At 35.9% G+C, this 23,882-nt stretch overlaps 1 protein-coding gene across 2 annotated transcripts; it reads left to right on the top strand.

Annotated features, from left to right (window-relative positions):
- The first annotated feature begins 2,092 nt into the window (after window positions 1–2,092).
- Window positions 2,093–18,141, top strand: LOC121378411 (serine/threonine-protein phosphatase 2A catalytic subunit beta isoform). 2 transcript variants are annotated; one of them, XM_041506573.1, is made up of 8 exons: window positions 2,093–2,179; window positions 2,462–2,612; window positions 7,492–7,701; window positions 9,914–10,087; window positions 10,445–10,534; window positions 11,539–11,700; window positions 12,349–12,467; window positions 15,915–18,141. In XM_041506573.1, the coding sequence occupies exons 2-8, from the start codon at window positions 2,511–2,513 to the stop codon at window positions 15,985–15,987; spliced, it is 930 nt and encodes a 309-aa protein (XP_041362507.1). In that variant the 5' UTR covers window positions 2,093–2,179; window positions 2,462–2,510; the 3' UTR covers window positions 15,988–18,141. The 2 variants fall into 2 exon arrangements, with proteins under 2 accessions (XP_041362507.1, XP_041362508.1); XM_041506574.1 differs by lacking the exon at window positions 2,093–2,179 and having other exon boundaries at window positions 2,192–2,612.
- The last annotated feature ends 5,741 nt before the right edge of the window (window positions 18,142–23,882 follow it).

The following is a 23,882-nucleotide window of genomic DNA, read 5'->3' as shown; positions in this document are numbered from 1 at the left end:
TCAAAACTTAATGGATGCAATGTACCAAACTGATGCAGTGAAAAAGGATATATTGCAGGACTGAAGAAAGACCACGCCAGTCAGTGCATGAGGACCGTCATTTTCGCATCTTAGGTCCACGTAACAGGTTCCCCACTTTGACATCTGCAGCGATTGTACTTGGATTTGCATCATTAAGTAGCCGATTATGACAGCATGAATGGTATCATGGCAGATCGAGCCTATAGAGCATTCAGAGGGATGACGTTGACAAGGCAACATTGACTGAAACGTCTATATATTGAGAAAGTTAAGTTCAACGTTAACGTTGGAAATGTCGGAATTGGCAACGGACATGTGCTCTCAAAGCAGGTTCCCGCTTAAGTCCGAATATTGTTAATTCCCTCCAATTTTAAATTTGCCAAATAGAGGGAAGCAACTCGCCCTGCATATTAAGGAAAGTATTGACATAATGTGCGACCTGTACTAGTTCCAGCTGTCTAGAGCCGACAGCAGAACACGTATCAATCTATGGACGCGCGGGAGAGAGAACTAACTGCCCCCAGCTGTGTCTAGGAGTCTGTACTATTGTGGTGTTGGGTGGTATAAATTGTGGCCAACAGCTGACAGACTACCAAGTGCGCTTCGTCTTGTTACCGTTCTTGCATCATCACTCCAGGTTCTTGTTTCAACAAGATATCTGTAAGATCTCACAGTGACAGAGATTGTAACCATTGTTGTGCAACAGTTCTTCGCCGCAAACAAAGTCAGTTTTGCCATGGTTAGCATACACCGTCTATGGGATCATCTTAGCCAGAGAATCCAACGCTGTCCAAATTATCCAAAGAACAAGGGTCATATGGTACAGGCAATGAGAGACGAAGGAGAGAAATGTCTGATGCCATCATTAGATGCTGAGAGCGGGTCAAAACGTACCCAAACCGAAACGTACTGAACCAAAACGTACCTAATTTTGTGTTGTTGTTGTTTATTTGGGTGGGGGGGGGGGGGGGGGTTGTTGGGTTTTTATCAAAATGTATCCATGCTAAACCGTACCTATATTTTGGTCAAAATGTACCTTGTTTATAAACGCTAAAACAAAAATAATTAGTTTACAATTGATTTTCAACATGTTTTGGAAAAAATGTACAAAAAACAAAACGTACCTGAACCAAAATGTGCCTTACCAAAACGTACCCATCTTTGGTCAAAACGTACCCAATACAAATTGCATGCAGTATGCAGAGAGGAAATAAATTATCACACTTGCTTGTAAGTACTCAAGAAACATTTTTAACACGTTTGAGAATCGTTTTATAAATAATAATTTTAAAAAAATTAAAAGGATTTTCAAACTCGTTTATTAAATTTCGTATGCATGCATGTCTAGATAGCTGCATATATGAAATGTGTAAAATCAATTAATCTTTGAAATACCTGAATTATATATATATATATATGTGTATATATATATATATATATATATATATATATATATATATATATATATATATATACATACATACATACATACATACATACATACATACATACATACACACATACACACACACATACACACACACACACACACACACACATATATATACATATACATATACATATACACATACACATACACATACACATACACATACACACATATATATATATATATATATATATATATATATATATATATATATATATATATATATATATATATATATATATATATACAACGAACTCGTATGGGAAAAATAACGGTGAACTCGTATGGGGATGTATGGATATGCAGATATACTTTGATATTTCTCTTAAATGTGTATTTTGACGCTTGTTTTGTATACATGCTTCTTATTTATGTCCCCATCAGTCAACTATTTGCGTGTCAACCGCAGTTTCCCCCATACGAGAAAGTTTTCCATACGAGTTCACCGCAAGCCAATTTAAACCTAATGCGCAAACATTTTGCTTAATTGTATATTGCATTGACTATATAAAAGTACGAGATCCAGGAACTAGTAACAAAACAATTTAAAATTGGCAGATAAGAGTTTTTTGTAAGGATGACCAATAAGGTGACCAACAATTGTTTGTGGTTGTTACCGTGGTTTTGGTGGGCATTTGTTAACGGAAGTAAAGCTTATCTCATTTCTCAGAGGGCGCTGTGTTTTGTATTTGCTATCTCGAGTGCTCGGTCGGTATATCTACGTTTTATTTTAGTTTCGTTTGTATTATTACGAATATTAACACATATTGTTTATAATTTCATTCTTATTACATATCCGTAAACGACTGCATGGTGTTTAATCATTTGTGATGTTATTTTGCTTTAGATAATTTTTGTCCGGCCAGTCTGAGTCTGTGACGTCATTGTTGGTCTCTAGAAAGCGGCCATTTTGTATGCCGCATATTTCATTTCAGGGCTCTATCTTCATAAGACTTTTTCTATTCGGCAATCTATTTATTTATGTTTTAGGTAAAAGTTGTAAGAGTATTCGTGTTCAACAAGTACTGAGTCGGACATAATGGAAGAGCGAACAGCGGCGAAGGAACTTGATCAATGGATTGAGCAGCTAAATGAATGCAAACAACTGACAGAAAATCAAGTCAAAATACTGTGTGAAAAAGTGAGTGACAGAAACCAAGTGGCAGGGGTTACTAATTTCCAGTGATCAAGTTGAATATGCATTATTTCTGCTATTGCATTTAAAAATCAATATACAGGTATCCACCAGCGTAGCCAGGATTTTATGTTTAAGACATAACAACCACTGGTCGTGATTGGGGTGTCCTTAAAAAAAATCATTTCCAGGTAATCTATTCAGACTCCTCATCTCCTGGAAAAATTTAAAACAAAGTCCTAGAAAATGAACCAAAATGATGCTTAAAAATCCTGCAAAATGAAAATGTTTTAAGTATATGAACCCTGATACATGTACATTATTTCCAGAGATCTATACTGGTTATTCACATTGAAATAGAGCATAGATGTGATGGTAGCCATTTTTGATCTATCATCTAAATCTAACACCTACCACGGTTAGCAAAATTACTATTTCTTATAAACTACATGGAATACAACAGTGCGACAGTTTACCCAATACTTACCCAATACCACTACTAACTATTACATCATCATGCAAGAACTCCTAAACCTGGATATTAGTTACACGTGTTGTTTGTGGTGAATTGTATACACCGCAGACTCCAGTACGTTGACTTACCTCCCTTCGTTCACCCTTCTATAATACGAATAATTTTTATGGAGAAAAAAAAAAGGTAAGTATAAAAAATAATTATAATTATAATCTTGATGATATGGACAATTTTTATCACCTTACAGTCTTCGACACTAAGGTACGTCCGAACGACATTGTCTAGTAAACAGCTGGTTCGGTCTAGTCATAAGTGTGTCTGAGTAGCCCGACTGGTCGTGTTGATAATTTATGAGCGGTGAATTAATTTGCCGTCCAGTGATCCTACAAACATTAATATTTTCCATTAAACTATCGACACGGAAATCCCAGGTTCTATAATTAGACGTGATGCAGTGGGCAGTGAATAACTGAACAATTCCGACTGGTGCTAACCGCTAACAGATCCGATATGTAGAGGGCTCCATTCATCACAACTCTATTCCTTTGATACCGTAAATACTATCAGCGAAAACAGTATTATTGTTTCTGCTTGATACTTTGGAACATTGTTGTTTTTCAAATAAATCGAATAAGGTAATACAAATGCAAAACATACAATAGTGTACATTCTTTGAATAAATATTTTTTGGATTTTTCAAATATACGACAATCGATTTCGTTTTCGAATTATTTACATGTGGTTACGGTCGTATTCGAGCAGACAAAAAATGGACCTGTTTAAATACTGGGTTTTCATCTGACAAAGACCCGTCTGAAACTGACTTGTCCATATCAATAGAAGGGCCAAATTCGGCTGATTACAATGCACAACGAGCATGTGGTGGCATGGTGGGCAAAGGGCGAGGCGTCCTGATTTTCATGATCCCATGGAATTGGTGTAGATAAAAATATCGATATAAACATTGATGATTAGTCTCTATACAAAAGACCGGCGTCGTGGCAGGCCATCGGTCTACAGGCTGGTAGGTACTGGGTTCGGATCCCAGTCGAGGCATGGGATTTTTAATCGAGATACCGACTCCAAACCCTGAGTGAGTGCTCCGCAAGGCTCAGTGGGTAGGTGTAAACCACTTGCACTGACCAGTGATCCATAACTGGTTCAACAAAGGCCATGGTTTGTGCTATCCTGCCTGTGGGAAGCGCAAATAAAAGATCCCTTGCTGCCCGTCGTAAAAAGAGTAGCCTATGTGGCGACAGCCGGTTTCCTCTAAAAACAGTGTCAGAATGACCATATGTTTGACGTCCAATAGCCGATGATAAGATAAAAAATCAATGTGCTCTAGCGGCGTCGTTAAATAAAACAAACTTTACTATACAAAAGTGACTAATCGAACTGAAAGTGTCATCGTAAAACATCAACTGAACAGTTTATATGGATATTCTGTGAGAAGTGATATTGCATTGTTTGCCATAGATACAGTTTAGCTTATTCCAGTGTAATAAGACTACAAGCGTTAACTTTTAATGTTAAAGCCGCACACCCTAGTTCCATCCAGCGAAAATAAATTATAATTTGGTTAATCTACAAACCTGTAACACACTTAGATCACGTTTTTATCAAATGGAGTGAAAAAGCAGGTTTTATATCGATAAATACCATGGGAATCCCCATGTCCCAATTGCTTGAAATAATTTTGAAAGTTAGTATTCTGATGTCACCAGTAGATGTCGCTCGAAGCACAACAATGCCTACGTCACAACAAATTTCACAGACTTGGAATGCGTTCCTTTCACCTCTCCTGGACATGTTCCAACTGTTCTGTCCTGGTTGTATCCCCTCTCCAGATATCGTAAGAAATTATTGGTTTTAAGGGTTTGTAACGTTTTGTATTGAGACACTTACTTGTCTGAACTTTATTGTTACTGAAAATGTTCACGAACTGTGAAGAAAAATCTCACAAATGAACAACAAATTTATTGGTGTGTTTTATTCAAATATAGTTACATTGGCTAATTATTACGTATACTCTTCAAATAATAGGCAATATTAGGGGCGTGCGCAGGAAATTTTGCACGGGTGTGTGTGTGTGTGTTGAAGTGTCTGGCGAAGCCCGACACTGCGAGCGCCGCAGGTGCAAAGCCCGTGACAGGGGGTTTGGGGGGGGGGCCTCTCCCCCCCCCCCCCCCCCCCCCCCCCCCCCCCCCCCCCCCCCCCCCCCCCCCCCCCCCCGAAAATTTTGAAAAACTGACCTCTTCTAGGGCTATTCTGAGGTGTTTTCTGCTGGCTAGCCGAGCTGCTTTCACTGGAATGTAAAAAATCGGGATATGATTATTATTTTTAGCTTTGAGCAGGGGGGGGTTTCGACCCCACCCCACCCTGCACACACGCCTGAATATAAAGCAAAGGTTAACAAAATGAGCCCTGCTTAGGTATATTTTGTCAATCAGCAGTTTGGTCTAGTTGATATTAGGTCAGGTCTAGTAAATTTTAAGACATACTAGTCCACTGGTCTAGTAATAAAGTTAACGTCGAACCCTGCCTTACTGTTTCATTTCTTACATACATAGTTTTACAAAGAGAAACCTATTGTATATTGTACCGGTTATATATTAGGTTTAAGGGTTCTTGCATGATATAATAGTTAGTAGTGGTATGGGATAAGTATTGGGTAATATTGGGTAAATCGTCGCACCCCATACAGAGCCCACATTTCAGATTTATTTATATGTGGATGATTGAGGAATATTTGGGTGATCCTAAATTCAGTGTTCGAGATTAACAGTATCCCGGGGATACCAGAATTTAATTTTGGATACCACTGGGATACCATATAATGTTGGTGTTTTTTAAAATCCTGCGTTTTAATTTTTTGCTTAACGATGAGTCATTATTTACTGGTGAAGTTAAGTAACAGTATTTTCGAGCTCGTACCCAGTCTAATGCTATGCCATAACAAGATTTCCCCAACTTATACCCTGTACAATGCTACACTGGAGCAATAGCGGCGTTGCAATAGACTGGAAACGAGAACAGTGTCGTCCAAGTTTGTTACGATGTTATTTATGAATTTCATTGCAGTGGGATACTAAATTCTCAGGTGGGATACCAGATTTTTAAATGTTAGTATCCAACTGGGATACTGCCCAAATTTTTTAATCTCAAACACTGAAATTTGGATATATTTAAGCATAAAAATAAAGTTGGAAGATGGTAATGAATAGAAGCTTCTTGTAACAGTGGTTCCTTTATTCATTGTTAGGCAGAAATTTACCATAATACAGATATCACCATTCAAGGTAGTCCTTATGGTTTGATGTGAGCTATTGCTCCCGCTCACGTTTGCACGTGGGCAAAACACTGCTCGCCATGTCACATTTTGATATTGTTAATTTATTTACTCAAAATTACTGTGAATTTGTCCCATGGAAAATTTAAAATGCCTTCCAGTATATATGGAAATGTTTAACTTCCACTTTTAATGTTTTGCAAGCAGTGTATTGATTGGTGTGTGTGAGACCTAATTTTATAGCAAAATGTCCATCATTGATTGGACTAAGTATAAAGGTCAAGGATATATTTCCTGATTTGCTTGAGGCTTTTCAAATTACCCATGTTCTTTCATTCGGAATGTCTCGTGCTGTTCCGTTATTGGCCGAGATAAATCAAATGTCGCCAGTTTCATAGTTTGATAATTTGTGTGTTTTCATTTGTTGATATAATATTTTTTATTATAACTTGTGTCAAACATTTATTAACCCATGTATTGTAACATAAAACACAGTTGCTCTGACAATAAAATAGCCTTGTAGGCCTCGGTTGATTTTTGGGTATTGTTAATTGTAAGCTTACGCAGGGCCCTCAAAGTGCGATGTTCTGGGGGATAAAAATACATATATTTGAGGGTCTGAATTTAAAAAGAAAGAAAATATGTTTTAGATGTGTCTTGTTCATTGCGGATGTGCAAACAAATCTAGTAGCCTGGCAGACTACTGGGTTTAGACATTGTAGTAGCCCAAGCAACAAATGGGGAGTCAAAACACTCTGGGCTACCACTAAGTTCGAGCCCTGTATCACTTTTTCTACATCATTACCGAGTTCAGAGAGAATAAATTTTAGCTCCCCTTAGCATGTAAATAAATTATTTAAAAGGTACTACAAAAGAATTAAATATTGCTGAATATTGTAATATCTTTAAATGGCTCACCATAATCTAAATTATGGGAGCAATTAAATCAGTTATTTCAATTTATTCTACATTGAAGTCTGATAATATAAGTACTCTTTTTTTCTTTCTTTTTTAAGACAACATACAGCCACTGTTTAAAAACTGATGACGTGCTGATTCTTTAGTATAATTTAAAATTGTAATGAAGCTAAAATAAAATGCCAACTGATTTTTCATTTTAGGCCAAAGAAATACTGGCTAAAGAATCAAATGTACAGGAAGTGAAATGTCCGTTAACGGTCTGTGGTGACGTGCACGGCCAATTCCATGATCTGATGGAATTGTTCCGCATTGGTGGAAAATCACCTGACACAAATTTTCTCTTCATGGGTGACTATGTTGACAGAGGTTACTACTCGGTGGAAACCGTTTCCCTTCTAGTTGTACTTAAGGTAAGTTTAATATTTAATAGTTTTCACAGTGATTCATTTGCAATACTCAGAAGGAAATATAATTAAGTATATGCAGACACTAATCTAGAACTGAAAAAGTACAATTTTATGGTGGTTTTTTTTGTAACTACACCACTAGAGCACATTGATTAATTAATCACCAGCTATGGGATGTCAAACATTTGGTAATTATGACTCGTAATCATCGGAGGAAACCGGCTACATTTTTCCGAATGCATCTAGGGATCTTCTGTATGCACTTTCCCCACAGACAGAAAAGCACATGCACGGTCTTTGTTCAGTTGTGGTGCACTGGTTGGAGACTCAGTGATTGTCCGCAATCACGGAATTATAATTTTTAGCAAATTTTAAAAAACTTGTATCATTTTACTATTGTCACTTGCTGTAAAACTGACAGTTAATCCTGTTACAATACTTTTGCCAGACGCGTAGTGTCGTATTTACCAGGTTTACTGCTTAGTCTGTTGTGCCTGCACAGACGGGACAGGTTTTTGGCAGGTGTAAGTTCCGCCAGCCGTTTGCCATTAACGATAAACAACTGGCTGAACGTAGCATTGTTGCTGTATTTCCGCTGTGGCGTGCAGATACTTAACATTGCAGACAACGGGACTGTCAAAGCAGTGATAAAAATAAGTGCTTGTCAGCCCTGAGCCCCTTTGAATAAAATAGTGTACTTAGTTGTTGGGCAGTTATGCTTTATATAGTTGTGACCTTTGCTCCTGGTGCAATGTGTTGCTAATAGTGTGTACTTTAAAAAATTTAACAACAAATAGCAACGCATTGTTACCGTATCACTTTCTATGAAGTTGGTTGGTTGTTAGTCATTACAATTATAATATGTACCAGAAGAATCATGAATGAATAGAATTTTGTATTTTAACTTGTGTTAGTTAACTTGTTAATTACATATTTTATTCTGAAATTGAAATGAAACAGAATTTACAAAAACATGAAACGGGGAAAATCACTGGGTCTATGGTTGGAACGAGAAAAAATCCAGTCCACTTCAAGAGAGCACTCAACCGACTAAGCTAAATCCCGCCCCAAAAATTATTCAAGTGACCTCTCTCTTCCCAGAAGAAAGGGGAGAAAGGGGAGAAATTTGATAAAAATGGAGAACGGAATTGAATTTAGAATATGTAGATTTCCATTTAAGTGGAAGCACATTGTTGCTTCAATGGTAAAAACATTTTTCATTTTTGTATAAATGAAGACTTCAATAACATTACACTGATAGGAAGATTAATTCAATGTTTGAACGTAAGAATTTGTTACCTGTGGCAATTTTGAAAGGTGTTTTTACCCTTTGACAAAATGCTCACCTATGGCAGTTTTGAGCCAACATACAGCAATTTTAAACCAGCAATGTAATGTTCCAATAAACACAAAATTAAAAACTAAAAATTATTCCTTCAATCATCAGTAATAATTTGTATCCAACAACCAATAATTGCTGTCTTTAAAGCCCATGGATCACACATTGCTGGTGGTTAAATATTCAGTTATCAGCAGTAAAACTCTGTAACCTTTTGTTTTAATTTTTAAGTGCTCGCCATCAGGCCTTGAAAAAACACTATCCATGGGTGTTAAGTCTATATTATTTGTTTAACTGAAAAATTAAAGCAATTATTGTAAAATTAAGAACAATCAACAAGTAACACTCATATTTTTTAACAAAGTGCCTACTCACAAAATTGGTTTTATGGTGGTTGGGATGGGATACTTAAATGTTTTATTGATATTGCCCCCAATGAAAAAGTTACTTTGATTTTGAATATTTTTAGAAACTGGTTTGACATCGAAATTATAGGATATTAAACAAGCTTCCATTTCGTATCATGTTTATGTCCTGAGGACAATGAAAATTATTTCAAGAGCGATATAAACATGATACGAAATGGTAGCGAGTTTAATATCCTATTTATTACCCATAATCGATCTTAATTTATATCGCTCATCTCATTTCGTTGACGTTACTGTAACTTGTAAGGTTGTAATGCGCCAGTTGATGATGTCATGTGGCGTCAAAGTGTCACGTCCCACTTGGCATTCTAGTGGGATGTATTACTTTGATATGTACCAAGATATTTTTTAACCATATGAGTAATAAAATAAAATATTCATCTTATGTTTTTCCGTTATCTCTCATTTTCACTAATTCTAAGTGTTGTATGTCTTATATATATTTCAGGTTAGATTTAAAGACAGAATTATAATTTTACGAGGAAACCATGAGAGTAGACAAATTACACAGGTCTACGGGTTTTACGACGAATGTTTACGCAAGTACGGCAATGCCAACGTCTGGAAGTATTTCACAGATCTTTTCGACTATCTTCCTTTGACAGCCCTTGTTGATGGACAGGTTGGTCTTATATCCACAAATATTTTTCACCATTAAAAAAAAAAAAATAGATATAAAAAAAAAAAAGAGAGACTTTTATATCTTGTTATTATAACAACGTATACCGGTTGTCAGTTGTATATATATTATGTAATAGCTTTACATCTGTTAATAGTTGTATTTAAATGTTGATTCTTTTGAAGTAGTCCAAAGAGTTTTTATACATGTATAATAATATGGATACTAATTTAAGAAATAAGTATTACTTTATTATTGCATAGATGTAGTTGACACTTGGCTGTCTCTCTGGGTGTCATTACTAGCCACCATTAAATTAATTTGGTTTCATGTACATTTCATTGTGGTCTTCTGTTTCAGATATTTTGTCTTCATGGTGGTCTGTCACCTTCAATAGACACACTTGATCATATTAGAGCTCTAGATAGAATACAAGAAGTTCCGCATGAGGTCAGTATATTCAGAATGTTCATTTTGTTTGAGAGTAGGATGCTGCCTTGTATCGAGTACACAAGTTACTCTGATACATATTTTACACATCACAATTACAGGTGTTTATTACATCAAAGATTCATTCTAGATTTAATTTATAGCAGTCTTCTCCAGGAATGGGAGGGGCGTAGCCCAGTGCTAATGCTCTTGCTTGATGCGTTATTGGTCCTGGATCGATCCCAGTCTGTGGACCCATTCGACTATTTTCCGTTCCAGCCAGTGCACCACAACTGGTATACTAATGGCTGTGGTATGTGCCGTCCTGTCTGTTGGATGGTGCATATAAAAAAAATCCCTTGAAAAATGTAGCAGGTTTCCTCTCTAAGACTATATGTCAGCATCCAGTAGCTGATGCTTAATAAAGGTGAGTGATCACTCCCGCTCTCCTCCATACTTGCCGGGAAAGTTTTAGATGAGTGGCAGATTGCTTGCTTTTAAATAAAAGTGTAATAGATTTCATATAAAACTTCATGTGATTGCTTACATAGCACTATTTCAGGAGATTGATCTTCAGCTCAGCTTGATTTTGCTAATGGCAAAGACTGCATAGCAATAATACTAGTATTTATTTTCATTTATATTAATAGTTTTGCTTTTGTCAATTACTAATGAAATGGGTATCAGTCATAGCCAGTTTACCATTAATCTCATCCTGCTAATTGATAATAAGTGGAAATTGTCAACTGTATTACTATAAGACATGGAACACAGGCCAAAGTTTCTGTGAGGGATAGTGACTTTCTCAAACATTTGTCGAACACTGCATGTAATATAATCCACCATTAACATGATTACTGAAAAAGATTCCAGTGGGTTCCGATGATCACTCTGTTGGAATCCTAAAGAGTGAGTGATTTTCCATGCGACACAGATTGGTGCTCTTTAAATAACGTGAAGGAAGTCCTGTATACCATTAGTAACATCCTTGATGTACGTAATGAAAATTAAATTTGTGTTTTCAGGGACCTATGTGCGATCTACTGTGGTCCGATCCCGATGATCGTGGTGGCTGGGGCATTTCCCCTCGTGGTGCTGGGTACACGTTTGGCCAGGATATCTCTGAAACGTTCAACCACAGCAATGGCCTCACCTTGATATCTCGAGCACATCAGCTTGTTATGGAGGTTCGTAACAATCTACAGATAATCATTTCCAGGCTGCTTTTTTTTTTGCTCTAAAATTGCTACTGGTTTTCCCCAGTATTGCTTTAAATTACCAAACTAGCCTTCTTTTACATTGTTAGCTTATTATTTAGTAGTCAGGTTTTATTCTGCTTCTTAATAAGTTTGTGTTTTACCAACAAAATGTCAATTTAATAAAAAATAAAAAAATTACCTTATAATTTTAACTAAAAATACATAATTTTTAATAGAAATGTGTGAATGTTGTCAGTTGTAATTGCATGGTATAAAATTGTATAATGATACGCTGTTTTATACCATAAAATCAGGGTTCTTGAATACTGCTTTATTTTAATCCATATTTCATGCAATTCGAAATAACTAAATATTAGGTTGAGATGATGTTATTTAGTTATATATCATGTAGGCACCTGTTTTACTCCGTTTCATTTCTTCTGAGCTCTTTATTACATGTATGAACAAAACCCACTGTCAGGATTGCTTCTTGAAGGTACATAATAAACAAAAACTAACGTTTTAAAATTAAACAGCAGTTCTCTTAGCATGCTTTTAACATACATAATTTTGCATTCAGTGCCCCCTGTCGGAAGCCATGACTATGTTTACAACTGTGCTATATTTATAATTCAGGGCTACAACTGGTGCCATGACCGCAATGTAGTGACCATCTTCAGTGCACCCAACTACTGCTACCGGTGTGGTAACCAAGCAGCCATCATGGAGCTGGACGACGCTCTGAAATACTCGTTGTAAGTTGTCATACTGTTGCTAACTAAACATCAACAAAGCAGGCTTTATGAGGGCTCCTTTGTTTTAGATGGGAAAATTAGCCACTATGCTTATTTCCTTTGTTCATGATATTAACAGGGATAGAAACTTAACACCTGGCTCAGGTGAGTGGCGATTGCTGGGAATGAGTACACTTTAAATGCTACTAGTCCCTCAGTCTAATTAAATATGTTTCTTTCTGATTATTACGAAGTCATACTTAGGCTGTTAGGTTTGGGGTTTTTTGTGTGTTGGTTTGGTTTATTGTTTTGAGGATTGGTCACAGATGTTTGTATCTGTCAATCACATGGGTGTGGTGGGAGAACTAGTTTTTTTATTGGAACTAGCAACGGTTGTAGATTACTAGTCCCCGAGGCCATTGGATATATAGATATAGATATATATATACAGTGAAACCCCTCAAAACCGGATCCTCAGTAAACCGGAATTCCCTCTAAACCAGACGTTTTACACGGTCCCATGATTAACGTATCTTTTAGCACTAAAAAATTTCCCCCTCTAAACTACACCGGATGAAATTATCCAGTCCCTTTGTGTCACACCGACGTCAGTCATTACTGCATTACTTGTAATTGGAATACCTACTCAGCCGATAATGTGATTGCATACACAGAGCTAATTACATGTGCGCGTGTTCCAGTGTCACTGTTGTGCAGTTGACAAATATCAGTTAAGGGATTAATTAACAGCTTTGATGTTTAAATAACTGCAGCAAACACATGTGCTCCCTTTATTCTGAGCTCATTTGTTACAAAGTTAGATTAACTTACGAATTTGATTGAGCTCCTTTTCATAGCTTACATGTACGTCTCACGGTTACTGCAATGAATGGCAGAGCAACTAGGAATTTAATTCATTTTTTCAATTGTTTGAACCTTTTTTTGTTTTGTTTTTTTATCTTTGCAAATTTTTTTTTTTTTTTAAAGAGTAACATTCTTTGGCTTGGTTTGGTGGAACATTTTTTTCATTTTAGTATTTACTTTGGACATGTCGGAACTTCCAGCGAAACGCCGCCATGTTGAGTTGTCGCTTGATGATAAACTTAAAAATAATTCAAAAGTTCGAAAGTGTACCTGATTTTTTTTTTTTGGCAGTTTTATTAGTTATAACAGTAGAGAACACCAACCAACAAGCGGTTTACCTCAATAATGAAACCTCTGTAAACCAGATACCCCTCAAAACCAGACTTTTTCCTTGGTCCCATGGCTGTCGCGATTTTGAGGGGTTTCACTGTATATATATATATATATATATATATATATATATATATATATATATATATATATATATATATATATATATATGCGTGTGTGTGTGTACCCCTGGTGGTATAATTGTGCCGTGCAAATTTAAATTCACCTGAACTGCCAATATATTACATGGTGAACCGCTGAGTAGCAAATAATTTTTCTTTTTAATTTCTTGACTGACACTTGAAAAATACTATATTAATTGCAAATCAATTAATTTATAATATATTTGGAATTCAGTACAATGTAAATATAATTCATGTAATCCAGGTCCTGATCTAGCTGGTGAAATGAACTTTTTCTTCACCGAAAGTCTGCTAAATTTTCCGAGTTATCACCAGTAGTGAAGTCGAAGTTGCCATAATATTTTGGACCTAATCCAATTTCAAAAACATAGAGTCGTCAAGATCCTAACTTTTTTAGTGTCATAGCTCATTTGGCACCTTGTCGGTCCATGTTTTTACTTTGGCACAAGACTAGCTGTACATCAACGTGCTATTTGCAATTACCAGTCAAGTGTTGTTAATTATCTCCATATTCATTTCAGTAATGCCAGAAAATATTAATTATTACTTTCAATTTAACGTAATAACACATTATCAACTACTTAATAATATCCAGTTTTTAATGAAAAATCTAATTGTTTTGTTTAAATTTAATTACTGGAACTACTAGTATTTTATATTGAAATATTATGACTAAAACAAATTTCTGAATGAACGTGGATCACATCGCCTATTTTTTTATCAAACTTCTCCCCTTTCACCTGGGAAGGGAGAAATCACTTTCTCCTACTTTATATGCGCCCGTCTATGATAGGTTGTATTGTGGTATGTTGTTGTCCGTACATGGTGGTATGTCGTGTACTATTACTAGGTCATTGTGACCTACTTTTCACAGTCTACTGCACGTAAAAGTAAATCTTTGTCCAGATCACATCTTGCATATAGATGCATACACGGGACCATCAAACCTCACATGTAGGAACAACTTGGGATGGTGGTGTGTCACATACAATTACTAGGTGCTAATTAGAATTGAATCATACCTATAACGTATTCATTAATATCTATGGTTGATGGGCGTATCAGGTACCTCACTGGTACTCTTATTCAATTCTAGATTAGTCCTCGGTAACCAAACAATTGGTTACCAATATAAAAACACGTCAACTGACTTCTGATTGCAAGATTAAACTATTGTCCCCTGTTATTGGCAAGATGTTGTCAGGTAACATTTTGTTAACCTTTAGACTACTGGATTAATTTTTAACAAAAATCACGTTGAGTGGGTACAAGTTTATAATTTTTACTCACATATATTCACTTAAATGTTTGATAAATACATGAAATAAAGTTCATATATGAATCGTTAAGTATTATTTTCGTGTCTTTTTTTGTAATTTTTATTATTTTAGATTGGCTAATGGTGATTAAAATTAGGCAAAAAATAGAAAAAGTTGCGTTTACTTACGGGCATTTGTGGCCAGTTCTGCAGTATTTATGTCCATTATTCCCGATAACTGGTTTTCTGACCAGATTTGTTTTTAAAACCCGAACTACAATTTATATTGCAATATTTGGTGATTTTCGTTGTTGGTAAAACAATCCAATTTATTATCAAATTAGCTGTTACAATCAGCGATCGATCCCTGAAAATGACCGCGACGTGCCGCCATTGTTGTCAAGCGAAAATACTTGTCGAAAACCACTTTTTGAACTCAAAATTTTAAGGTATTTTCAATTGAAAAAAGCCACCATTTTGAAAAAAAATCTTTTTTCTTTTATTATATTTCCGTTTCCAGTGAGTGTCATGTGCAAAACGGCGGGAATTATGAATTGGGGAATGCACTATATACAGTATACAGTATGTCGACTGACGTGAGTTCGGGCGAGATATCTCGCCTGCAGTACTCAGGTTAAGTATCACGTCTTGGTGGGCAAGTTTCAAAGATCGCTACACAATTTTAAAACATTAAACAGTAGGTGCTAATCAATTTTCAGTTGACTAGAAATATCACTAATCACGATTTTGAAAACAAAAAGGTCCCTGGTTACAGAAATGTCTATATAACTATATAATACATATATTGTATGAGAACAACCTATGCCACTGTAGATTGTTTATATATCTTTCTGTTTTCTTTGCTTTTTACAGCTTACAGTTTGATCCTGCTCCGAGACGCGGAGAACCTCATGTAACACGGCGAACGCCAGACTATTTCCTGTGAGCAGTCTGTGAGAAACATTTCATTGTGAATAGCCAAGTCGAAGAACAATTTAACACGAAAAAAAATGATCTGTGAAAAAAAGTAGTGCTTGCTTTATTTGGCAAAAGGAAGAAAATTGTTTCCTTGTTAGACAAACTTCCTGATTAAGTGGAATAGCAGAAAACATTTTGGTCAGGAAGAACAGAGTACAAATTGTGAAGCAATATCTTTTTCCTGAATTGTCACACCGACACATCCTTTGTAATTGTGATATTTATTTTAACCATCCCTAAGTATTGCATTTCTGGTGGTTCCATGAGCAAACTGGTGCAAAATCTATCTTTAATAGTTACATTATGTGGATGGCAACTAGGAAATTTGGAATTATATATCAATGTAAGTATCAAAGAGAAATAGACCTGATTTATCCTAGCTTTTTGGCATCTAGACTACTTTGAATATTCAAATTTTTTTTTTTTAATCTTAAAATAAAGTTTACTTGCGTTATTAAAAATATTGTCATCAACCGATCTTATTCTTGGTTACAAGGGTGTTGCTCTGTTGAAATACCAAGCTACAGTATTATTGGTAATGGGGTTATTGCTTTTATCTGCTCTTTAATCAACTCCTGATTAACTGATCCACCACTAGTGAAAAAGTCTTTGAACTACAGGGATTTTATCTTTAGTTTATTCTCTAGTTTATTTATTAGCTTCCAAGTAATATTTTACATTCCTGTAAATTATTCAGATTACATATGTAAATTACTTACATAAATCAGTTAAGCATCTTAAACATTTGCCATCCACATTAAAAATTGATGAAGTGGAAACATACTATACGGTATCGAGTGACAATGTCTGGAGGAACGGCTGTTCCTCGAGACAATTTGCTTGTTTTGCTCAAGAGATCTGATGAATTTTTGTCTCCTCAGATACCAGATTTGGGTACATTTGAAATATGTTAAGTTTAAAATATAACGTTTAGCTCTGAAATGTTCGAATAAGATCTTATTTCTTTCTGTTTGATCTTCTCGGGGGGAAAAGAAGCATGTACTTAATTCACTCATTGTTTGAATTCCCTTAAGGAGGAAAGTGTTTTGCATGATTTGTATACTTGTGTTCTTTTATCAGTGTTTTAGATACAGCGACAAATATTGCAAGATACTCCTGTGTAGACCATGTGTTGTATATATATATAATTAAAATTGTGAAAAATGTTTTTTTTTTCCTTTTCCTTTTTTTTTTTTTTTTTTTTTTTTTTTTTCAATGTTAAGAATCTACAACTTGATGTTTGAATACATATTTATTAATTTTAACATTGAATTTTTTCAGTTCCTTAATTAAATTTTCCTGACCTATGCTTTCCCCTCTCCCCCCCCCCCCCCCCATCCCTCCCCTTAAGACCTGCATTCAAAATGAGGATTGTACACTTCCCATTTTATTAACAAAATTCTGTAAATAAGGAGGTAGTGTGCACTGCTTAATGACAAAAGTATTCACAGAACCCAAAACTTAAGCTTATTTTTAAAATGTTTGATATGTCAACCTTGCTAAAGATTTATGTCACTAATATTTCACTTATTTGGAATTCTCTGACTTTAAGATCTGTAATATTTTACAATTACTATATTCGGGTTGAAAAATTGCATCAGATTTATTGATGTTGGGTAACATTACTGGTTGTAGGAAGATTAATTTGGACCGTTTTGATAAATGTTGGGGGTTGATTCTTTTGCAAGCACATTCTTCCACCTCGCGTGATTCGCTGCTTTTAAAATGACAATTTAAAAAATTGTATCCAGGTTTGGCTAGACTAGTAGACTTTATTTTGACTGATAGAATTCCAAGCTAGGATATGTCATGTTTGGAATTAATATTTTAACTAGATGAACTATCCCATTACATGATGATCCATTTCTTGTACATTTATAGCCCAGTATAACTTGAATGTGTAAACCCATGTCAGAATTACAAGGTGTGCTTTATCTAGTAGGTCTCCGCACATCCGTGACTAAACGAAAGAACATATTGTTCATTCCATTTGTGTATGGGATAAGCATGTTAATCACACCCTGTGTTAGTAGCATCACATAATACTTGTGTTTCCACTGTACGAACAAACTGATTATCCAGTCAGGTGTTGTTATTGTAAAATAAATTTATGTCAATAAAATGTTGTTTTAATTTTGTTATATATAGAGAGTGGCTAGGAAGGTGCCAATAAGTTGGGGGGGGGGGGGGGGGGGGGGGGGGGGGGGGGGGGGCACATAAACCATCACTGCTGCTACTGGATCGAGAAAAGTGGGTTGGGGGCACATGCCTCATCTGCCCCTCCCCCTTTCTATGCCAGTGATAGGAATGGGGTGTGCCTTATTGCTTACCAGGAGATGCCTATCACAAGATCCATCGTTACTTAGCATTTGAGCAACAACGACAACAAAAAACAGAAGTCATTTTAGTTACCTGTATTTGGTATCAACTAATGTGTGAATATTAACATTAAAAGGAATTACTTGTTAATGTAACAGGCAAAAAAAAGATGTCTCAGGGCGTGGTGACGTTGGCTGGGAAAAGGGTCAGGATGGCATATTTCAACCAGTGCATTACCACAGAGCTAAGTCCCGTCGCCCTTCTTTATGCAAGTGCTGCATATTTATGTGGCATCGGGGTGGTGGTAAAAACAAAAGTGGGTACACTCCATTCTTTTTGTTGGGGGATATAATATAGAGCATACTAGACTAGTTCCCCTGAGACCATTTATATTACAATTGGTGTGTTTTCAACCAAATTTTCAATTCTGTAGGTTGCATGTGTTTTTGATCGTGCATCACTTGCTTTTGCACGTGATGTAAAATCAAAAACATACTTAACATAAACAATCTTTCAGGTTTAATATTCTATTTATTACACTGACAAATGATCATTGAACAAGAATTAAATCGGACTGAATTGCTTCCAGTATAACTAAATGAGACCAGGGAAGAAATTATGTTGTGGTGGTCGCTTGATTTATGAATGAAACCTTGCATTCCTCCGCCAGACATCTCTCGACAACAAATATATTTCTGATTATAAAATTGGACGGGACGTAGCCTAGTGGTAAAGCGCCTGCTACATGTGTGGTTGGTTTGGGATCGATTCCTGTCGGTGGGCCCATTGGGCTATTTCTTGTTCCAGCCAGTGCACTACAACTGGTATATCAACGGCCGTGGTATGTACTACCCCGTCTCTGGGATGGTGCATATAAAAGATCCATTGCTGCTAATGGAAAAGAATAGCCCATGAAGTGGTGACAGTGGGTTTCCTCTCTCAATATCTGTGTGGTCCTTAACCATATGTCTGACGCCATATAACTGTAAATAAAATGTGTTGAGTGCGTCGTTGAATAAAACATTTCCTTCCTTCCTTGATTATAAAATTATGAATCGAACGGACCATGACCTCTAAGGACATTTCCCATTGTGGGAGACTGAAAATTTCATATGGCTGGTTGAATTAAAAAAAAGAAGACATTAATGGTTCAATTCTCTTCAATGTGGAAAGGAATATTTAACGACGCCTCAGGACATTTTATTAAACTAAAGCTATTCCATTTTGGAGGGGTGGGACGTAGCCCAGTGGTAAAACACCCGCTCATTGCGTGGTCTGTCTGAGATCGATTCCTGTCCGGTGGGCCCATTGGGCTATTTCTCGTTCCAGCCAGTGCACCACGACTGGTATATCTAATGCTGCGTTCATTAGACGTGAATATCGTATCTCCCAATTCACAAGTTGTGAAGAGCGTTCATTTGGCGAAATAACCCGTGAACACAACTTGTGAACTGGGGTAGGAATTTCTGCCTCAATCTTCACAACTGGCGGAACAAACACAAATCATTCATGCAGTTATGATTTTGTGTGTGTGAGATTGGAGTGACAATGCAGATTGTCTATAAATCGCCTGAACGTTCTCCACTTGGTGATGTCGTGTTCACAATTTGGAACTTGTGAATTCACGATATTCACGATCACCAAATGAACGCAGCATAAGGCCATAGTATGTACTACCGTGTCTCTGGGATGGTGCATATAAAAGATCCCTTGCTGCTAATCGAAAAGAGTAGCCAATTAAGTAGCGACAGCAGGTTTCCTCTCTCAATATCTATGTGGTCCTTAACCATATGTCCGACGACATATAACCGTAAATAAAATGTGTTCAGTGTGTCGTTAAATAAACCAGTTCCTTCATTAAATTTTGGTATCCAACATGGATATTTGGACATTTAGCTGATTTAGAGTAAACCCACTGCCACCACATAGGTTACTCTTAACAATAGGGTGCCGAGGGATCTTTTATATGCACTTTTTCATAGATAGGACAGTACATACCAATGCATTTGATTTAAAAGGTATGAGGCACATGTTGGTATTTGATAAAACCCATTCAGGGTGATCCACTGCATCTCGGGTTAGCAATTAGCCTACCACAGAGTTACATCCTGCCCCATCTTCAGTGTGCAAGTTCATTAGCAATAAAAAGTGTTTATATATCGTATCGGTAAACAGTTATGTTTTTTACTGATATTTCCAGTTGGATATAATAAAATTTTAAAAGAAAAAGAAAACCATTTTGGAAAAGAAAAAAAAAGTGTTATGTGCAAATTTAGAGTAGGCCTATTGAGAATGTTTGCTCACAAAAGAAATTATATTTTCTCAATTTGTTTTTCTTGATCATCAAACACCTACAAAATGAATCTCCCCACTAGTAGAGAAGATTAACAAAAGAATAAACAAATATAGTTTTTATTAGGATTAACTAATCCCAAAAATATGATTGTACGATGTTTCAGACTAATAAAATATTTCTACGATTAAACTTACATGTTAAATACATTTTCTTGTTTAGTGTATCAGTGTCTGTATATTCAATGTGTTTCTGGTCGTCTTAATATTTGTAAGAAGCCCAAACTGGATTTTGTCTTCAAATAATTTTGTACATTCGAAAAAATCTTTTATAGGAAATAAAATGAAATTTAACCTAGTACAAATATTAGAACGATCAGAAACATGTTTATTATACAGCCACTAATATTTTATGCAAAAAACAATATATCTGATATGTAATTACAGGGGACAATATTTCGAAATTTGAGGTAACCGGAAGTCAGTTCACATGGTTTTCACCTAGGTAACCAATTGTTCGGTTACGTGAATTATATTTGCGTAACCCGTGGGTTATCTGATCGGTTACCTCAAAATTATGTTGAAATTATATTTTAAATACATAGTTTTTAGCTCAAATATAAATAAAAAAAAGAAATACAAAATAAAACATTTTACACAAAAAACAAATGTCTTTAATGCTTGCTAAAGTTAACAATATTATAAAAGAACTGAGTATCAGCCCCAGTACTGAAACAAAATACAGGGGCGTAACCAGACATGTTTTTAGAGGCCTCCATCTGTGAAGATCTTGAAACTCAGGACCGCTGTAGATGCATTCTGAGCCTTTTCTATCTTTTTTCGAGTCAATTTTAAGAGGATATTTTATAGAACAATTACATACAGCCTCAACCTATTACCGGATATGTTTTTGCATTACGCACATGCGTACTCTGCATAATGGGCGCTACACCTTTGAAATAGATGCATAATCATTTGAAGAGATTCCTTTTTTCGTTTTGCGCTGGTTACGCTACTTTCACTTTATCGATGGTACTTCTATACTACAGACCGGCCTCGGTGGCGTAGTGGTTAGGCCATCGGTCTACAGGCTGGTAGGTACTGGGTTCAGATCCCAGTCGAGGCATGGGATTTTTAATCCAGATACCGACTCCAAACCCTGAGTGAGTGCTCCGCAAGGCTCAATGGGTAGGTGTAAACCACTTGCACCGACCAGTGATCCATAACTGGTTCAAGAAAGGCCATGGTTTGTGCTATCCTGCCTGTGGGAAGCGCAAATAAAAGATCCCTTGCTGCTAATCGGAAGAGTAGCCCATGTAGTGGCGACAGCGGGTTTCCTCTCAAAATCTGTGTGGTCCTTAACCATATGTCCGACACCATATAACCGTAAATAAAATGTGTTGAGTGCATCGTTAAATAAAACATTTCTTTCTTTCTTTCTATACTACAGTGACGTTCCAAATGTTTGTTTTTTAAAGCTCATTATGCGATGTTAGTATTTTTCATTTTTTGTGACACTTTTGGATTCCTGTTTACGTTAAAAACTGTTTTTAACATATGTAAAAATATAGACAATCCAATATTATGTCTACATATATTCCTTTAGAGATAAAATAGCAGCAGATAATTTAGAGGTCCGAGCACATTTCTTTAAAATATTTTTAAAAGTTTAGACTGGTCGCAAGTTACAACTGTTGCAATATAACGTTGTCTACTGGTTTGCTGCGCATCAAGTATCTAAAATTCAGCCTAAAACATTTGTCGTAATATTAGTAGTAAAAGTAAAGTTTGTTTTTATTTAACGACGCCGCTGGAGCACATTGATTTTTTATCTTATCATCGGCTATTGGACGTCAAACATATGGTCATTCTGACACTGTTTTTAGAGGAAACCCGCTGTCGCCACATAGGCTACTCTTTTTACGACAGGCAGCAAGGGATCTTTTATTTGCGCTTCCCACAGGCAGGATAGCACAAACCATGGCCTTTGTTGAACCAGTTATGGATCACTGGTCGGTGCAAGTGGTTTACACCTACCCATTGAGCCTTGCGGTGCACTCACTCAGGGTTTGGAGTCGGTATCTCGATTAAAAATCCCATGCCTCGACTGGGATCCGAACCCAGTACCTACCAGCCTGTAGACCGATGGCCTGCCACGACGCCACCGAGGCCGGTCTATTAGTAGTATGTCTGCATGAATAAACTTCCTGTAATCGTGAAGTTTGTAAGTTTTAATTTCTGAATATTTACAGGTCATGACGTAACCAATTTGCGGTTCGCGTAAATTTAATTTTGCGTAACCGACACGCGAACAGAACGGCGGTTCGCATGAAATATTGTGCCCTGAATTACAATCGTTAAAATGTCTGTTAGTTGATAACATCTTAAAAATTGCAGCAAACTCAGAAATGTCCCCTTTAATGGTGCTGTAAATATTAAGGTATTGTACCATAATAAAAATAAATTTCATATTTGGCTGTTGTTATACCTTTATAGTGCTTTATGGATTTTTCACTATGCAAAAATAAGTGTTTTATGTCTGCATTCAGATATATAAAAATATTCACATCCATGTTGAAACTTTAAGAATTGTATTAAAATCATAAACATTAATTTTGTACATGAGTGAATGCCCATGCTGTCCAATTAATGTCTGTGGCACAAACTGTAAATCATATCAAAGAAAACAATACAAAGAAAATTATTTATTAGTCAAATTTATTCATTTATTTATACAAATTTTTAAAAATTACAAAATGTTAATCACAGTAGTAGTAGGAAATGAATTTGTGGAGAATTAGTGTTTAAAAATACAAAATGTTTTTACACACCCATTGATAACATGTGTTAACAATTTCAAGACATACGACTGGCTGCATCCAATGACAAACAACACGGTGGAAATAGATTAGACTGTGATGTATAGTTAACCTGACAATCATGTGTCTATGACGTGTAAGTCAGCTACAAGTGCAATGGCTGTAAATAACTTTTAGTCAAAAAAGATAATTTGCATAAAATCTGGTTTTGAGGATATGCAAGAAATAGAATAATATATTTATGTCCATTAGATACCATTTATCACACAACTCGTTTAAAAACGTATCAAACTCGCTTTCGCTCGTTAGATACCTTTTAAAACACTTGTGAGATAATTGGTATCTAACGGCCACTCGTGTATTATTCTCTATGTAACTAATATTAACTACAATGTATTTAAATAATAAAAAGATGTTAATTCTGGTTGTTTAG

This window comes from Gigantopelta aegis, chromosome 8, assembly GCF_016097555.1.
Source record: "Gigantopelta aegis isolate Gae_Host chromosome 8, Gae_host_genome, whole genome shotgun sequence".
NCBI lineage: Eukaryota > Metazoa > Mollusca > Gastropoda > Neomphalida > Peltospiridae > Gigantopelta > Gigantopelta aegis.
Note: the sequence above shows the minus strand (reverse complement) of the source record. Positions and strands in the feature narration are given on the sequence as shown.

Coding starts and splice junctions, on each gene's coding strand:
- LOC121378411 (XM_041506573.1), top strand. CDS start 2,511: ATGGAAGAGCGAACAGCGGCGAAGGAACTTGATCAATGGATTGAGCAG. Junction 7,702..9,913: donor CCCTTCTAGTTGTACTTAAG/GTAAGTTTAATA, acceptor TATATATTTCAG/GTTAGATTTAAAGACAGAAT. Junction 10,535..11,538: donor TACAAGAAGTTCCGCATGAG/GTCAGTATATTC, acceptor TTGTGTTTTCAG/GGACCTATGTGCGATCTACT.